The sequence below is a fragment of the Tasmannia lanceolata genome, unplaced genomic scaffold (genome assembly GCF_043159265.1).
Source record: "Tasmannia lanceolata isolate RefF3 unplaced genomic scaffold, GAP_Taslan_0.1 ptg000003l, whole genome shotgun sequence".
In the NCBI taxonomy this organism is placed as follows: Eukaryota; Viridiplantae; Streptophyta; class Magnoliopsida; order Canellales; family Winteraceae; genus Tasmannia; species Tasmannia lanceolata.
This window is the reverse complement of record NW_027518680.1, coordinates 54831172-54849846: the sequence shown is the minus strand read 5'-3', so window position 1 is coordinate 54849846 and position 18675 is coordinate 54831172. Positions and strand designations below refer to the sequence as shown.

Genomic DNA, 18675 nt, shown 5'->3' with positions numbered 1-18675 from the left:
CCGAACGAATACCAGTAGAATGGCCATTCCACTGGACTTCAGTCGGACGTCCGAAAGTTTGTTTCGGACTTCCGAATGAAGTCCAGTAAAATGGCCATTCTACTGGTCTTCATTCGGAAGTCCGAAATGTTGTTCAGACTTCCGCTTCGGACTTCCGAATGAATACCAGTAGAATGGCCATTCCACTGAACTTCAGTTGGATGTCCGAAAGTTCTTTCGGAAGTCAGAAGCGTAAGTCCGAAAGTTTCTTTCGGACTTCCGAATGAAGTCCAGTGGAATGGCAACTCTACTGGACTGCACTCGGAAGTCCGAACAAAGTTTCGGACTTCCGAATGAAGTCTGAACAAAGTTTCGGACTTCCGAATGAAATCCAGTGGAATGGCAATTCTGCTGGACTTCATTCGGAATTCCGAAAGGTTGTTCGGAAGTCCGAAGCTTTGTTCGAACTTTCGAGTAGGCCTACGTACACATTGTTGGTCCACAGATGGGAGGGTTACGATGATCTGATGGAGCTGACTTTTTGGGCACAACCTATATATGTGACGGCCCATCAAATGAACGCTTTGGATGATCCAAACATTATGGGCCGACTGAGTTTTCGGTAGTGTTTGGAACCAATGATATTTCCAACACCAATGATACATTCATGATCACTTTTACAACAGTCACGATCAGCTGTACAACCAATTTAATACTATAAGTCTATAATAACGTTTAATTTCTACAAATTCAGTGTAAGTATATATCATGTGCAGTATGAAGTGTCTCAAAATCAATGCCACTTTGTACAAAAAAACCAACAACTCCATCCCTAAGCAAAGAAAGGTGGTGCGAAGGACACACCGGACCTACAAGAGAAACTTGCAACAATCAATAAAATGATAGGTTTGATAAAGAAATCATATCGAGTGAGTAATAATGGAACATACCTATTTTCTGTAGGTGCGGATGGACCGATGGGCGTCATATTTAACTGACGATTTACAAGGGGGAATTTTTGCACGTTCTTTTGTTGTGTCCAGGGTCCCCACATGATTTGCAGTTGTGATGTTGTCCAAATTGCAGCCCTCTTTCCATTCGTACTTTTTTGGGTCGTCCAGGCTGTCTTCTTACTCGTGGTGACAACACTACTTCTAAAACATTGGATGGCTCCGGCCATTGTGTTCGATCTAAAGTAGGGTGAATCACCTCCTCATGTGTAGTCCGATAAGTTGAAGCCAAAAACCAATCCTGGCAGTACCTATATTTGTCCAGCTTGTTAACTCCCATGGCTGCTATGGCATGCCCACACAGCAATCCCATCATTTGGAAAAGACCACACGTACACGTTCTCTTCTCTAAGTCCACACAATCCATATTAGTTGATGATATCACTCCATATTCATTCCAACTACACGGCCGGGGTGTAAACTTACTGCCATACATACATGATCTGTCTAACCATTTTTCTCCATTATGGGTCAAATGCGTTTTCCATTCAGAAGCAGCCTTGCGGTGAAGGTGGAAGTAGTCTTGTACTTTCCATCTAGTGTGATCGACTAGAGCCACAATTGGTAACTCCCGTGCGCCCTTTAATACGTTGTTGAAGGACTCCGCTGCATTAGTTGTCAACATATTCCACCTAGACCCTTTAAAGTATACATTAGCCCAGTTTTCTTTAGGAATCTCAGATATCCATTTCTCTGCTTTTGCATTCTTCGCTTTAATACATTCCATCGTCTCCTTATAGTCTCTCTCCCCTAAAGCATATACGGCTCTCGAAAATAGTTTGCAAAGTATTTGACTCTTAAAGGTCTTCAAAAAATTGGCATTGAGGTGACCAATATAGTAGCTATGGTATGATCCCGGCAATGCTTCGTCAATAGCTCTAGGCAAAACCTTCATCCGATCAGAGGAAATCGTGCATTCGTTGTTGTTTTTTCTGCTGGTATCACCCTCTGGCGGAGTAAACGAAGAAATCATAGCCAGCTCTCATACATCTCATTCTCAACCACTGCATATGCTAATAGAAATAATCCACCGTCACCATCTACTGCAGTCGCAGTCAATAAAATTCCTTTATACTTGCCTCGCAAATGTGTCCCATCAATTAGTATCAGTGGTCTAATTGTTCGACTGAAGGCGCGTATGCTAGGGCCGAATGACCAAAATAAACGACCAAATGTATTATCTCCACCACTTCATAGCTCTCGACTTTGATATACACGCATAATGGTGCCAGGATTGCATCTCTCCATCTCTTGAGCATATGCAGGAAGGATGCGGCAAGACGCCTCCGCATTTCCACACATTATTTCGTCGCATAGCTTATAGTTATACCCCACTTATCCTTGATGTATGCTCTTATCAAAGTAGGCCTCACGTCTCCTAAGCGGGGAAATAACCCAAGGCAGGTGTTTGCTGCCCAAGCTGCTGTGATAAGGGGATGGTCATTACCCCTCAAAGTACGTGAGCATGTATGCTCTGGCACAAACTTTTTTACCCTAACATGATCCAAATAATTTCTTCCACTGATTCTGAAGGGGCAACTTTTGTCCTTGCATCTAACGACATACTTTGTAGGCTTTGAGTCTACTGGGACGAATACAAACTTCTGTTCAATTGCATACTCTTTGACTTTGTTCTTAAATACTTTCAAATTCGGGAAGATTCCCCCCACCTTGATCTCCTCAAGTTCTATACGTCCCTCATTTAATTCATTTACAACCATCTCATCTACTTCCAACGGCTCCCTTGTATACGTATTACAGAACGGGTCGCCCACAACGTTCTGTAGACCAACGATGGGGCGTACACCTTCGCATTCATCTTCCTTACCAAAGTCACCTTCGCGCTCACTGTCCTCAACAAAGTCATCATCACGAAATGCATCATCACCCTCTATATTGTTACCATCCTCGCATTCAATGCCATCACTAACATGCATATCATTATGGAAATCCCTGCTGAACTCTGCATCGTGCCTGCATAGTAGGGACAACGTTAGAATGAATATTGTATGAGACAAACATAGAACTGGCCAAGTAAATATAATTAGTAATTAGAAGATTACATGGCAGTGCTCATATGTTGAGTTGTATTTTCCTCTGTCTCATTAAAAATAGGGTCCTCATAGTCTTGGTTCAAGTCCACTGAATATCTTTTCCGATTCCGAGCAATATTGGTATCTTTTCGGATTCTGCCCAATATTGGTATGTCCTTGGGACCAACAACGTCATTTTGATTAGGTGTTGCTGAGGCTGCACGGATGGAATTATTTCAGGGGTTCAATGCCGGTTCAAGAGGACAAGAGGAAGGTTCACAAATATTTCCATATAAAATATGATCTTCATAATGTTGATTTCTATCCACCATATTCCAGAGCAATGACAAATTTCACATCAGATAATAGTGTAATGGAATGAGAGTTAAAAGAATGAAAATTTCCACCTGAGTGAATATTTTACCTCCGGATGGGGATCGGTGCAGAACTAATTCCTCCTACGTTGTACTCTTTGGTTATGTACAGGCTCATACAATTGAAGAGGATATTCTCAAAAAGCATCATCACCATAGTTAGGTCATCATCATTTCGAATGTCGTACAATAAGATTTGATATGGATCCACGACATATCGACATTTTATAGATAGCGAGATACCGGTTGCTGTGGTCCCAATTTTTTGGTGAACTAGAGACTCAAATTCTAAAAATTTTATATGCCGATTCACAATTAAAGGCATCTTCATCCCACCAATACTTCATCATTCTGTGGACCTCGATCCGGGAGAGAGGTGGGGGGCGAGCCCCCAGCGGCCTCTTGGATCATCCACATGTGAAGGAGAGATCTACCAAGGAACTCTCAAAACGGATGCCACCCTCATAGCATAGCACGAATGGCGATATAAAAGAGATACCTCTCGATTCGGGAACAAGTCCAGATTCGAAACGTACCTAAACAAACTCAGAGTCGCCATCCATGGTATACGGCCATGGATCCTTTAAACAAAAATATGCTCCGTATACCATGGATAACCAGAAATATATATGGGTTCGTGCCTGATTACGAATGGAGAAGGTCTGAGAGCACCCCTAATTCGTCCGAGTGCAAGCACTTGGTCTCTTATGCCATTTATTATTAACTTCGAAGAGTTTCGGGCGAAAATCATATGAAATAGGAACAATTCTCAGGAATCGTCTACCTAAGCATGCATTTCCTGAAGATAAAGAAATAAGCATACACAAAATGAAATGAAAAAAAGGTGTCACCTAAGCAAAGCTAGGTTATGAGTGACATGCCTAATAGGTGTCTAAGTTCTGGTGGACATACACATGCAAGCTACAGCTAAAGGTATAGTGTCAGTACAAGAAAGTAAGAAAACACATCAAAACATAAAACACAAATCAATCCTATATATGACATGTTAAGACAAATCCTAACTCTAATGCGACCTGACTCGGACCAAGATGGCCGTCCATCCCAGCTGCTCTGCGTATCCCGGCCTCGGGAAGAATCGGAGTCAACGTAGTTCGATGCCCTATTCTAAACTACGATGCCTAACCATCTAGAACCGCTATCCTAGACTCGATCCATTAGACTCGACTGATTTTTAAAGCTTTTTGCATGATTGCTTAAGTTCAGGTGAATTGTAATTTTTAGGACTCTCTATATGCTCTAACTAATGCAAGTTAGTTAGCCTTAAGGTAATGCAGGTGGGCCCTACATCCTATGTGTATCCAGGCTGTGCAACCTAAGGAAAACCATGGGCTGACTATATGCTTCCTAGTCTAGCCACCGGTTCGACTAAATGTCTAACCGATCGACTCGAGGCCTCTTAACTCTAGGGACAGTCACACGACAAGACACACCACATCAATACAAATCAAGACAGCCTCCTAACTCTAAAACACCCCAAACAACTAGGACAGAGTCTTAACTCTAGAGGAAGATCTCTTTTGAAAAGGTTTTGAAGAAACTTTGTATTTTTTGAAGGTTTGACAAATTTATTTTTAAAGGTTTGGCTGGACCTGGGATGTGAATCTCAAGCTGCACTACGTACCTCGTGGAAGAGGATCAAGCCAACGTAGTTCGAAACGAACTCTCCTAATTACCACTAAAAAGCTTAACATTCCAAATGATTTAAAGCTTTTGATATTTTTTTAAAGTTTTCATATGTTTTTGAATTTTAAGATATTTTCAAATGTTTTTGTTTTAAATTTCAAAGTATTCAAATGTTTTTTAGATTTTTAAGACGCTTTCACCCTTTTGGTCAAAGACCCAAAGGGAACACACAAAACAACAAACTAGGGCAAAAACCCTAAAGCTACGAGGTAACCCCGAACAAGCAAACTAGTGTAAAAAATACTTCAACTAAACCACAAACAAGTAACTGAAATCTAAAGTAAAAGAGAAATGATAAGGTCTTTAACAAAACAAACTCGAACAAGACTATGCCAGTCTCTAAGGATAAACCTCTAGACCAAACCATACTAAAGAGGGGTTACAAATTGAGGTACAAGTAGGGGAGGTTCTATAAATGAGACACTGTATGCCTCTTATGGGTATCTCTCTATTAAACCAAGGAACACTCCCTAAGGGTAAATTTTAAATGAGGATTATCTCCTAAATGAGAACTACCTAATGAGACATAGTGTGTCTCCTAATGAGGGCTATACTATCTAAGAGGTGTCTAAAAGACTGTGTTAGTCTACTAAATAAAGAGGGGAGCATTACTTGGACTGAGCAAGTCCCCTAAGGATGAGCTTGGGCTAGCGCCTTCATCGCCCCTCTCAAAAAAAGAAAATGTTAGAAGAGAAACACAGATAACATTATTAATTCAAAATGAACCTAAACAATAGAATTTATTCTAGAGAGAATAACTAAATAAGGAAAATGACAGTCATAATGAAACATTTATTAAGTCCAAACGAAAAATCCAATTTTTAGTACCCAAACAGATTCATACAGAATATAACTTGACTTCTAAAATTCGTGAATGTAATGGTGAAATTAATACAGCCATTCGTATAGCCCAACATCAAAAATTCCAATTGACGAAAATACATGCAAACAGATAATATAACCTATATCCAGTCCACAAATTTAATTACAAGTACCGAAACAGATTGAGACTAAAAAAAAAAATCCTCAACTCCAATTATTAAAAACCAAAATTTTAGAGTCAAATGAATAAAACTTTAATCATCTTATTCATAGCAAGTAACTAGAACAGAGCATGAAAGCTAGCACCTTATGAATGAGTTATCTAAATAGATAAGAAAAGAAAATTAATTTGATTTATGCATCTATTGAATCATGAGTAAAAATAAAATTACTTAATTATCATGGGGTAAATAGAACCGATATTCCCAAAGATAAAACATGAAAAGGGATAACTGAAACCTACTAGAACAAATGTCAATTCTCTTTGGTTTTTAGCAAAAACTAAGACACTAAAATGACTTGAAACTGATTCCTTATAACTAACCAAACAGAATAAACATTTTAGATACCTCCTGAACCTACATGCATGTATCAATCCATGTATACCATATCGAAAATATTGACTAGTGATTTATGTTTTGTGATATACACACTATCAATCAATAAACCAAAAGTAATGACATTATGCTCGGTTTCTTAAAGTTATCATCATAGACAATTTAGGCAAACAATGTGTTTTAACAACATAAGAACAAAAATTTACATGCAAAGCCATTTTCTTAAAACAAGCCTATCATCTTAACTCTATGACCAAAATTCTCTTAAACAAATACCCTTTCAATGATGTATGCAAAGCTACTTCCTTAGAACAAGCCTACCATTTTTATACTATGAGCAAGACAAATATCATTCTATATGAACAATTGACAATGAATCCATGGAAAAGAAAAGAAACCAGACCTCCTGATGATTTTTTAAACAGCAGTACCTTGCCGAAAGAAACTAATTTTCCACTAATATAAACACTGCTTATGGAATATATGTGCATTGTTTTCAAGTTATGTGTATACTGTTCCAAGTTATAGCCACTGGTTCATGTTATATACTAGCTAATTTTAGGTTCTAGACTAGTTAATTTCAGGTTTTAGGCTGGCTATTTTCAGGTTCTGTACTAACTGGTTTCAGGTTAGTGGCTAATTTGTCTCAGGTTATGAAGTAGCTGATTTCAGATTATGAAGTAGCTGATTTCAGATTGTATGACAACTAAATCTTCAGGTTATAGGTTAGCAGATTTTAACACCTGCATCCTATGAACAACATGCAAAAGGATATGATAATTCAGACATATACGAGCAAATCAAGCTCCAAAAATGCAGAAACCAATAACTACTTGACCCATTACAAGAATGAATTATAATTCAGATATGCCATTGGACCAGACTATAAAGGAAGGAACTGATTTTATGACACATAGAGTGTGGATTAAACTACAAGAGTATGGGCTGATTTCATGACACAAAATAGAGACTAAGCTATACATATAAAATGAACTGAACCGAAAGTTGATGAGCTGGCTTTATACTATAGAACATGCATTGAACCATTTTATTATACCAGTTAATTACAAACCTAAATATATATAAAAAATCCTATACAATGGCAGAATTAGGACCAAGGCATAGAAATATCACTTAACCTTTCTCAGCCAGTACACATGTAATCATTTGGAAACTAACTATATAAAATAGCTATTTTAAATACTATCCAATAACATAGATCATTAGCTGCAAAGCATATAATTAAAATGTTTGACAAGTCCTTCCAAATATATTATGAATAAGAGGCATTCCAGTAATGACCAATAACAATCCAAATCTTCAAACAGAAGATAGTCATGTATAAAATTCCCATTTCAAGCTGGGCTATCTGCTATCTATTGTCGTATAAAACAAAATACCCTTGTATTCATTTAAACTTTTCACATCATCAGACATTAATATCAACTCTTGATAATAGTTGTATCAATAATAACCACCAGACACTTGCATTATAGTGTTTTGAAAACTACCCAGTCCATGAAATATAACCCCCTTTTTAAGCATGAGCTAATAATCATGAGATCAAAGAGACCAATCCCAACAGTGATGAAGCTTTGTACTACTCCCAATCCTTATTGATATATTAGTCGATATGATTTGAGAATTAGAATAACAGTCATAAACGAGAATAAAAGAACCAAATTTGGATGAATATTTCTAATCTCTCACACTGTTACTCCACACACTAATGGCCATAAAAATAAGGATCATACGCTGTATCCATATAATCAACGTGTACAGCAAAATCTCCAAGGCAATATATTTCAAAATATGAAACAGATAATTATCATATCCTTGTGAACCACCTATTCCAAATTTGTCATAAGAAATGATTTTTGAAACATGTTGATAGTAAAATGAAGATCAAAACCACATGACCAGCTGGGAGTAAAAATACACACCTAATGAACTACTATTGGCTTAGAACGTAAACCTTACACTTTACACTATGTATAGGAATATATACACATTCACTCTATTTCCACAATAATTGCACTACAATTTTTTTTTTTTTTTTAAATCAACCAAAATCATCATTCTCCTCAAATAACTATCAGTGACTCATTCAATTAGAAACGAATAGAATGTATTAAGTTAAACCATAACGAAAGCCCAAATAAGAAAGCCATCTGACTTGTCTTAAACAGCTTCATCATTCAGAATTCCATCTACTTGGGTAATCTACTCAAAAAGAAATTACTCATTCCACCTGTAAGACCACCTCCTTTGATCAAATATACTTCCATTTTTATATACTCTTTTGGACGGATGGGACATTTCTTATGACAATCACAGAAAATCAATTATGTTCATAGGGAAAATGTTCTCCATTTAGAAAATAAAAGAAAGTAAACACCAACCATTACCAATTATTCTTAGAGAGATAAAATTTATTAACTAATCATGATTGCAATTCTATAGTTATATTTATATAATATCAAAACAGGGCATGCTTTTGTCACACACGAACGATTAAAAATCTTAATACCTCAAAAAAAAAATTACATTTACTAATTAAAAGTAAAAAAAAAATGGAAAATAAACAAGCATGTCATTAAATTGTGTAATATAAAACTTTCCAAAAAATCAAATAGAGATTATTTCAAGTAAAATTAAAAAGTATTACCAATGAAACTGGAAGTATTTTTGCTTGTAAAATTGCTTTCCAGCCATAAATATGACTTTCCAATCATTTTTCATCAGAATCATTTCAACAATAATGATAAATTACCTCAGGACTAGAAATTAGGCTTTATTTAAAAGAACCACAAGCAGCTTTCACAATCAATTTAACACTCAATGATTTTATGATCAAAATTTGTATTGATATGCTATGATTTACACATAGGACATGAATCATAACTTCAAAATCGATTAACGATTAGTTAAGACAGTGAAACCCTCATTAAGAGAGATGGACGATATAGAAACACGATTCAAACACCTTTTCCAGAAAATTAACTCAAGCATTTCTAACATTTGGACGCTAGAATCACACAGAGAAAAGGAAAGTAAAAAAAAAAATATTCTGCATCTCCTTATTCAAATGTCGTTTAAATTCATCAAACTAGCCTTGCTTAACTTTTTTTTTTTTTTTTTTTTTACACACAGGTCAAAAATCTAAGCACTAAGAATAAACGAGAACATGAGGCAAAACATATCAACTTCTCATTTTAATAGCAAATTCACAAAATTCACCACAGTTAAGAAGAACGAAATTTGAGTTCAGAGATTATGAGATAAGCATCTACAAAGAACATTATTCACTAGCAGATCTATTCAAAAGCTAATCATATATTCATTTCAAGATACAAAAAAAATAAAAATTATCTCCTTAGGAAGAACAACAAAATGAAAAATAGAATTTACATATCAGTAACTTACTTGAAATTCTTGTTTAGAGACAAAGATCTCCTTCTTTTCTTTTGATAATATCCACAAATCCGATGAAAATTCTTCGATCCAGGCTAAGAACTGGCTGTATTGAAGATCCAGATCCAGAAATAAACCGGAGCTCCGATCAGAGTTAGCTAAAGAAGAAGACGAATGATGATATAACTTTGCAAAGATAGTAAAACAAGGTAGCTTGAGAAACAAAAAGGTAGTCGGAGCTCAGGTTGACTTGCCGGAGCAGATGAAGGCAAGTTAGGGTTTGGCAAAAGGAATTAACTCAAATCTGAAACATGAGAGCCAGCTAGAGCTTGCCGGAGAAGAAGAATGACCGGAGTGAAAATCCGACCGGAGCTCGAGTGATCTTGCCGGATGGACGATCGGAGAAGAATAAAAGGAATAAAGGTGAGGGTTTGTAGCTGAAATAATGAAAGAAAAAGGAAACTAACAGTAGCTAAGGTTATAAGGGAGGAGAATAAGATGATCGGAGCAAAAACTCGGCCGGAAAACTTGTTGGAGGCTCGTCGGAGAAGATGAAAAGAGGGTTTGGATTTTTGAGATCTAGTTTCTCTCTCTGGAATTCTCGCAGCTTCTCTCTCTAAAAACTTTTCTCAAAAAAATTCGAATCCCCGTAAATGAGACCCAAACTTCTTATTTATAGAAAAATCATTTAATTTTTACCCCCCTTTACTTGCTTTGACAACTCCCTTTATATATATTTGACCTTGCCTCAGATAGATGTGGTAGTCCCTGAGTAAAAATTTTAAAGAGATAAAAAAAGATAAATTCGTGCCTCTCTGGTTACCCACGGACACCCTCCTGCAGCAAATCACCCATGTTTTACTTCTACTAGGTCACCTCCTGGTCGGGATAATACACACTTCTTCTTCTTACACTATATTTACACTACGCTACTTGTTACGCTCATTCGCTAGGCAAACTGCGACGGATTTGAACGAATTTTAAAGAGACTTTCCTAGGATCCTAAACTACCCTAGGATGAAATTTGGGACACTAAATCATTAATTTGGAAGGATTTTGCTCAAACATGGGAGGTTTGGGGTACGGTCAAAATGGGGTGTCTACACATTCAAGTACCCATTAACGTGTAAGATAAAAGAAGCCCTTATTTCCACCATTTTTGCAAACCCTATTAGGATAAGAACCATTATTACAAACTATGAACAACCATTTACAATGATACAACCACTTTAGAATGTTAGAACCACAATTGGAACAATAAGTTAGACTCTTGGAACCACATATTATACCTCGGAACCACTACGGAACCACATTTTATACCTTGGATCAACTAGGGAACCACATTCTATACCCCGGAACCACTAGGAAACCACATCTTATACCCCGGAAGTAGTTGGGAGCCACATTTGACACCTCAGAACCACAAGGGAAACACATTTTATGCCTCAGAACGACTAGGGAACCATATGTTCTACCCTGGAACCACTTGTGAGCCACATTTTATACGCCGGAACCACTAAGGAACCACATTTCATACCTCGGAACCACTAAGGAACCATATTTTCTACCTTGGAACCACTAGAGAACAACATTTTCTACCCCGAAACCATTAGGGAACCACATTTTATAAGCCGGAACCATTAGGGAACAACATTTTATACCCCGGAGCCACTAGGAAACCACATTTTATACCCTATAACCACTAGGGAACCACATTTTATACGCCGAAACCATTAGGGAACAACATTTTATACCCCGGAACCACTACGGAACCACATCTTATTCCCTATAACCACTTGGGAGCCATACTTTATACGCCGGAACCACTAGGGAACCACATTTCATACCCCAGAACCACTAGGGAACCACATTTTTTACCCGGGACCACTACAGAACGACATTTTATACCTCAGAACCACTAAGGAACCACATTTTCTACCCCGGGACCACTCGGGAACCACATTTTATACCCTGAAACCACTAGGGAAACACCTTTTATACCACGGAACCACTAGGGAACCATATTTTCTACGCTGGAACCACTAGGGACCACATTTTATACACCGGAACCACTACGGAACCACATCTTATTCCCTGTAACCACTTGGGAGCCATACTTTATACGCCGGAACCACTAGGGAACCACATTTCATACCCCGGAACCACTAGGGAACCACATTTTTTACCCGAGACCACTACAAAACGACATTTTATACCTCAGAACCACTAAGGAACCACATTTTCTACCCCAGGACCACTCGGGAACCACATTTTATACCCTGAAACCACTAGGGAAACACCTTTTATACCACGGAACCACTAGGGAACCATATTTTCTACGCTGGAACCACTAGGGACCACATTTTATACACCAGAACCACTACGGAACCACATCTTATTCCCTGTAACCACTTGGGAGCCATACTTTATACGCCGGAACCACTAGGGAACCACATTTCATACCCCGGAACCACTAGGGAACCACATTTTTTACCCAGGACCACTACAGAACGACATTTTATACCTCAGAACCACTAAGGAACCACATTTTCTACCCCGGGACCACTCGGGAACCACATTTTATACCCTGAAACCACTAGGGAAACACCTTTTATACCACAGAACCACTAGGGAACCATATTTTCTACGCTGGAACCACTAGGGACCACATTTTATACACCGGAACCACTAGGGAACCACATCTTATACCCCGGAACCACTTGGGAACCATATTTTATACGCCGGAACCACTAGGGAACCACATTTTATACCCCAGAACCACTAGGGAACCACATTTTATACCCCTGAACCACTACGGAACCACATTTTATACCTCGGAACCACTAGGGAACCACATTTTCTACCCCGGAACCACTAGGGAACCACATTTTCTACCTCGGAACCACTAGGAAACCACATTTTATACCCTAGAACTACTAGGGAACCACATTTTCTACCCCGGAAGCACTAGGGAACCACAATTTATACCCCGGAACCACTAAGGAACAACATTTTATACCTTGGAACCACTAGGAAACCACATTTTCTACCTCGGGACCATTCAGGAACTACATTTTCTACCCCGGAACCACTAGGGAACCATATTTTATACCCTGGAACCACTAGGGAACGACATTTTCTATCCCGGAACAACTCGGGAACCATATTTTATACGTCGGAGCCAGTACATAATGACATTTTATACCCCGGAACCACTAGGGAACCACATCTTATACCCTGGAACCACTTGGGAGCCACATTTTATACCTCGGAACCACATTTTTTACCCCGGGACCACTCGGGAATCACATTTCATACCCCGGAACCATTAGGGAACCACCTTTTATACCCCGCAACCACTACGGAACCACATTTTATACCTCAGAGCACTAGGAAACCATATTTTCTACCCCGGAACCACTAAGGAACCACATTTTTACCCCGGGACCACTCAGGAACCACATTTTATACCTCGGAACCACTAGGGAAACACACTTTATACCTCGGAACCACTAGGGAACCCCATTTTATACCCCGCAACCACTACGGAACCACAATTTATACCTCGGAACCACTAGAGAACCACATTTTCTATCCCGGAACCACTAGGGAACCATATTTTTTACCCCGGGACCACTCGGGAACCATATTTCATACCCTGGAACCACTAGGGAACCACATTTTATACCCCGCAACCACTACGGAACTACATTTTATACCTCGGAACCACTAGAGAGCCACATTTTCTACCCTGGAACCACTAGGGAACCACAATTTTTACGCCGGGACCACTCGCGAACCACATTTTATACCCCAGAACAACTAGGGAAACACATTTTGTACCTCAGAACCACTAGGGAACCATATTTTCTACCCTGGAACCACTAGGGAACCACATTTTATACACCAGAACCTTTAAGGAACCACTCTTATACCCCGAAACCACTTGGGAACCACATTTTATACGCCGGAACCGCTAGGGAACCACATTTCATACTCCAAAACCACTAGGGAACCATATTTTATACCCGTGAACCACTACGGAACCACATTTTATACCTCGGAAGCACTAGGGAACCACATTTTATACCCTGGAACCACTACGGAACGACATTTTATACCTCGTAACCACTAGGGAAACACATTTTCTACCCCGGAACTACTAGGGAACCACATTTTCTACCCTGGAACCACTTGGGAACCATATGTTATATGTCGGAACCACTAGGGAATCACATTTCATAACCCAGAACTACTAGGGAACCACATTTTATACCCCTGAACCTAGTACGGAACAACATTTTATACCCCGGAACCACTTGGAAACCACATTTTATACCCCGGAACCTCTAGGGAACCACATTTCATACCCCGGAACCACTAGGGAACCATATTTTATACCCTTGAACCACTACAGAACCAAATTTTATACCTTGGAACCACTAGGGAACCACATTTTATACCCCGGAACCACTAGGGAACCACATTTTATACCCTGCAACCACTACGAAACCACATTTTATACCTCGTAACCACTAGGGAACCACATTGTATACCCCGGAACCACTAGGGAACCACATTTTATACTCCGCAACCACTACAGAACCACATTTTATACCTCGTAACCACTAGGGAACCACATTTTATACCCCGGAACATTTGCAACCCCGGAACCCCTTGGGAACCACATTTTATACGTCAGAACCACTACGGAACCACATTTTGTACCCCAGAACCACTAGGGAACCACATTTTATACCCCTGAACCTAGTACGGAACCACATTTTATACCTTGGAACTACTAGGGAACCGTATTTTATACCCCGGAACCAGTACGGAACAACATTTTCTACCCCGGAACCACTATGAACCAAATTGGGTAGAAACAAGTAATGGTCTTTTTCCAACAGAGAAAATGGTGGTTCTAACTTTCTTTTAAAACTCAAGAAAACAATGAAAACAATTATACAACCAACATAGAACAACTTGGGTAATTTCTCTGTTTTTTTCAACACAAAACAATGAAAATAATGAAAACCTTCATAAAATGTTAAAACCCAAGAAAACATGAAAACCTTCATAAAATGTTAAACCCTATTCAAGTAGAGGAACATGGACCTACTTGGAGCTATGTTTTTCACCTAAGTTCAAATTTGTAACAAGTAATGGTGTTTTTTTTTTACAAAATACAATGGTATTGGAGCTTCCAAAGGATGGCAATGGCTGCAAAGGGTGTTTTTCACCTTGGATGGGTGGGGAAGAAGAAAGAAAAACGTGAAGTGGGTTGGTGAAAAAAGTTTAAGGATTAGAGCATAAAAAATGGTGGGAAAACCAAGTGGGGGTATATTTGTCCTAAAACTCATACTCTGTCACCTAATAGCCCTTATTTTATAATTTTCAAATCACTACCCTTTATTAACAATTTAGATAAAACTTTGCATTTTTTAATAATTTTTCCTATTATAAAAGTTTGAAGCTCGCTCGAGTTCGGCTCGAAAAAAGCTCGGCTCGAATCCTAAACGAGCCTAGCCGAGCCGGCTCATCAGGCTCGTTAAGCTTAACGAGCCGAGCCCGATTTAGGCCAGGCTCGGCTCGGCTCGGCTCGGCTCGTTAAGATATATATATATATATATATATATATATATATATATATATATATATATATATATATATATATATATATATATAATATTAATATATACACTAAAAGGGTTGTTCAGAGAGTGAAAGGGGGAGGCAAAATATGTCACTTCATTTTTGGAACGCCATTTGTTACTTGGACCACCACCCATAGTGTAAAAAAAGTAGTCAAATTACACTAGATAGGGCTCTCCAGGGAAGATGAGGGGTGTGAACTTAATATAACCGGAGCTCGGTAAGGCTCGCGAGCCTGGCCGAGCCTGACCGAGCCCGAGCCCGAGCCCGAGCTTTTGAGCTTAACGAGCCGAGCCGAGCCTGGCCAAAACTCGGCTCGGCTAGTTTACACCCCTACATATTACATCACTACTGCATTTCAAGAATGGAGGCAAAGTTTAAAATCCTATTGTCCACTTAGTTAACTGTTTAAAATCCTACTGGGCCTTTTTTTTTTTCAAAACGCTCTCACTCACTTCATTCTCTCGGGTCCCACAGCGCTTTTTTTGATGGTTTCCCTCCTTCCCCAAAGGTACTCTCTCTCCCTCCTTCTCAATGGAAGATTGTCACACCACAGATAAGACTTGTTATTTACTTGCCTTAAAAGGTGTAAACCAAGCTTTAGAATAGGATTCGGTTCTTCTTTGCTCAAAAATGAGATAAAAACAGCTATAACTTTTAATGTGATTTCAATTGAAATTTAATGTGAAATACATCCTTACTTAACATATATAACTCTACAAAAGATACATACAGTGTGAGAAAATTACAATTTTCAATTAACTATAACTAGTTGTTAAAAGAGAAATCTCATAACAGTTGTTATGGTAGAAAATGGTAATTTTCAGTTTTCAATTGATCAGCTATTGTGGGAGAAATATAAGTAACCAAATTCTTTTAAACTCTATTGTAGTAAAAAAAAAAAAAAAAAACGGAAACACAAGAAAATGAGTTTAAAACGGTATCGGCTCAAAAAAATGTAGTAAAAAAAAGGAAACACAAGAAAATGAGTTTAAAACGGTACTGGCTCAAAAAAACGTAGTAAAAAAATGGGAAACACAAGAAAATGAGTTTTGTCATTTACAAAATATGGTGGCGGTAAAATAGGAAAGCTTGACAAAAAACGAGCTTAAAACATTTAAAACACATTTTAAATGTGTTTAAAACGTTTGGCCTAATAAAACCGGAGTTTTTTTTTTTTTTTTTTTGCATTGTGAAAGGGAGTTTCAAAACGGAGTTTTGCCAACTATGGTTTCAACCCCCTTCTCTCTATAAAGTTCTCTTCTCTCTCAATTTCTCTTTCTAAATTCTTGTAGCCTCTAGTAAAGAACACCATAGTCCAGGTTGATGTAGCTCCATTCAGGCAATGAAGAAGCTCCCTGCTGCTAAGAAGGGGGCAGAGGTACATTGAAAATTTGTAAAAAAAATTGTCTTTGTTGCTGTTTATTGACCAATTGAAGTTTTTTAGTATATCTTTTGCTTTGAGTATATTGAATTAATGAACTTATTTGTTTCCTATGATTGTCTTTTTTTGGGGTAAATATGTGAATTATTTTGACATTTTAGTTTTCTCACTGTTGATATTGATCTTTTTGTGTGCCTACTTTAATGCTTTTACCTGATATAAAATTGCACAGTAATGCTGGATATAATTCTGTAATTTTCAAACCGAGCTTGGAAAGGTAATTTAGATGAGTTGATATCTATTTGGTAGGATGTTGATTGGATCTATTAGGGTTATTTCGAAACTGGACAAGGCTTCTAACATTCTTTGGATTAACATATTATTATCATAGGTACAAGTAATCATTTTTTTCAAAACATTTAGCTTTAAGTTCAGTAATTGTAGATTTAATCTTGTAATGAACAAAGTAGAATGCTGCTGCCTACATCCAATAGTTTGGAGAATCGATTAATCATTCATGATTTTTTTCAAAAATTGAAGGCAATTTGAATTAAAATTTGTGTTTTTTTTTTTTTTTTGACTTTATAATAATTTATTGATTATTACATATCAACCATTCTCGGCCCCCCTTGACCAAATTCCTGGCCACATCACTTGAGCGAGGGAGGGATAAACCCTAGACAAATAGAGAGAGGAGAAAGAGAGAGACGATGACCCATCTCATCTTCTCTCCATGGAGTAGCTCGACGATGTGGGGAAGCAGGGTGGCGGCAATGAGACTCAAGAGAAGATGAAGACAAAACTAAAACCTATCAAATATTTTTTCGGGAATTTAAATAAAACTCTAAAAATAACCTCGCATTGAAGTAGCAATTTAAAAGTTTTAAAACCATGACAATAGGATTCTTCGGACCAAAAAAATTATTCAAATGCTTTAAAGTAAACAAAATCCAAATCCTCACGATCCATCCAATCATTTGAGTCTGTTTCCATACATATTATTGTTGGGTTTCTATTGCAGTTGGGGTTCTAATATTTAATGTTCTACAAATTTATAATCTCATATATCTTATTGCTAAGACCATGAACCAATACTGTTCCTATGCTGGTAATTTATAATCTCTTATTTCCCATACTTACTACAAAAATCCAATAACATAAGTTATAAGAGTACCTTCTCATAAAACATTGTCCAAAGGACATACAGGTAAATAATAATGTTGTTAAAAGTGCATATTGTAAGTTCATAGTGTATATAGGTACATAGAAAATATTTTTCTGTCTCTTCAGTGGAATTCATTGTGGTGGTCGCAACAGCCATGGACTCTTCTTGCACGAGAGTGGGAGTAGCACTAATGGCATATGCAAATAGTGCAACAACATTAAACTCCCGTTTGATAGTAGCAGTAGGATATCGCCAGATTTTTCCCTTTCCAAATAGATAGTTATAAAAGTTGGTGCACAAGAAGCATGGGCGTAACAAGACAGAGTTGGATAGCAGAAGTACGATGTAGTCGGATGTAGGGAAAATGGACAATGCCTATCTGGTAATTAATTATTCTCCAAAAAGCATATTCTCTAATACCTTATATAAAATGCGACAACTAATCATATTAATTATAAGAGCCCAGCTGTACATTGAAATTAAATTCTACTCTTGGTGTCTTCCTTGAAAAAATTCCTTCTCAGGGGACCCTTAGGATGTAGGGAAAAAATACTAAATTATTTTTTTTATAAAAAAAT

At 37.9% G+C, this 18675-nt stretch overlaps 1 protein-coding gene across 1 annotated transcript; it reads right to left on the bottom strand.

The window, feature by feature from the left end:
• Positions 1–579: 579 nt before the first annotated feature.
• On the bottom strand, positions 580–1962 carry LOC143869942 (uncharacterized). The gene is made up of 2 exons (XM_077376484.1): positions 1189–1962; positions 580–675 (listed from the first exon to the last, which is right to left on the bottom strand). Exons 1-2 carry the CDS (start codon positions 1960–1962, stop codon positions 580–582), a joined length of 870 nt encoding a protein of 289 aa, XP_077232599.1.
• Positions 1963–18675: the final 16713 nt, after the last annotated feature.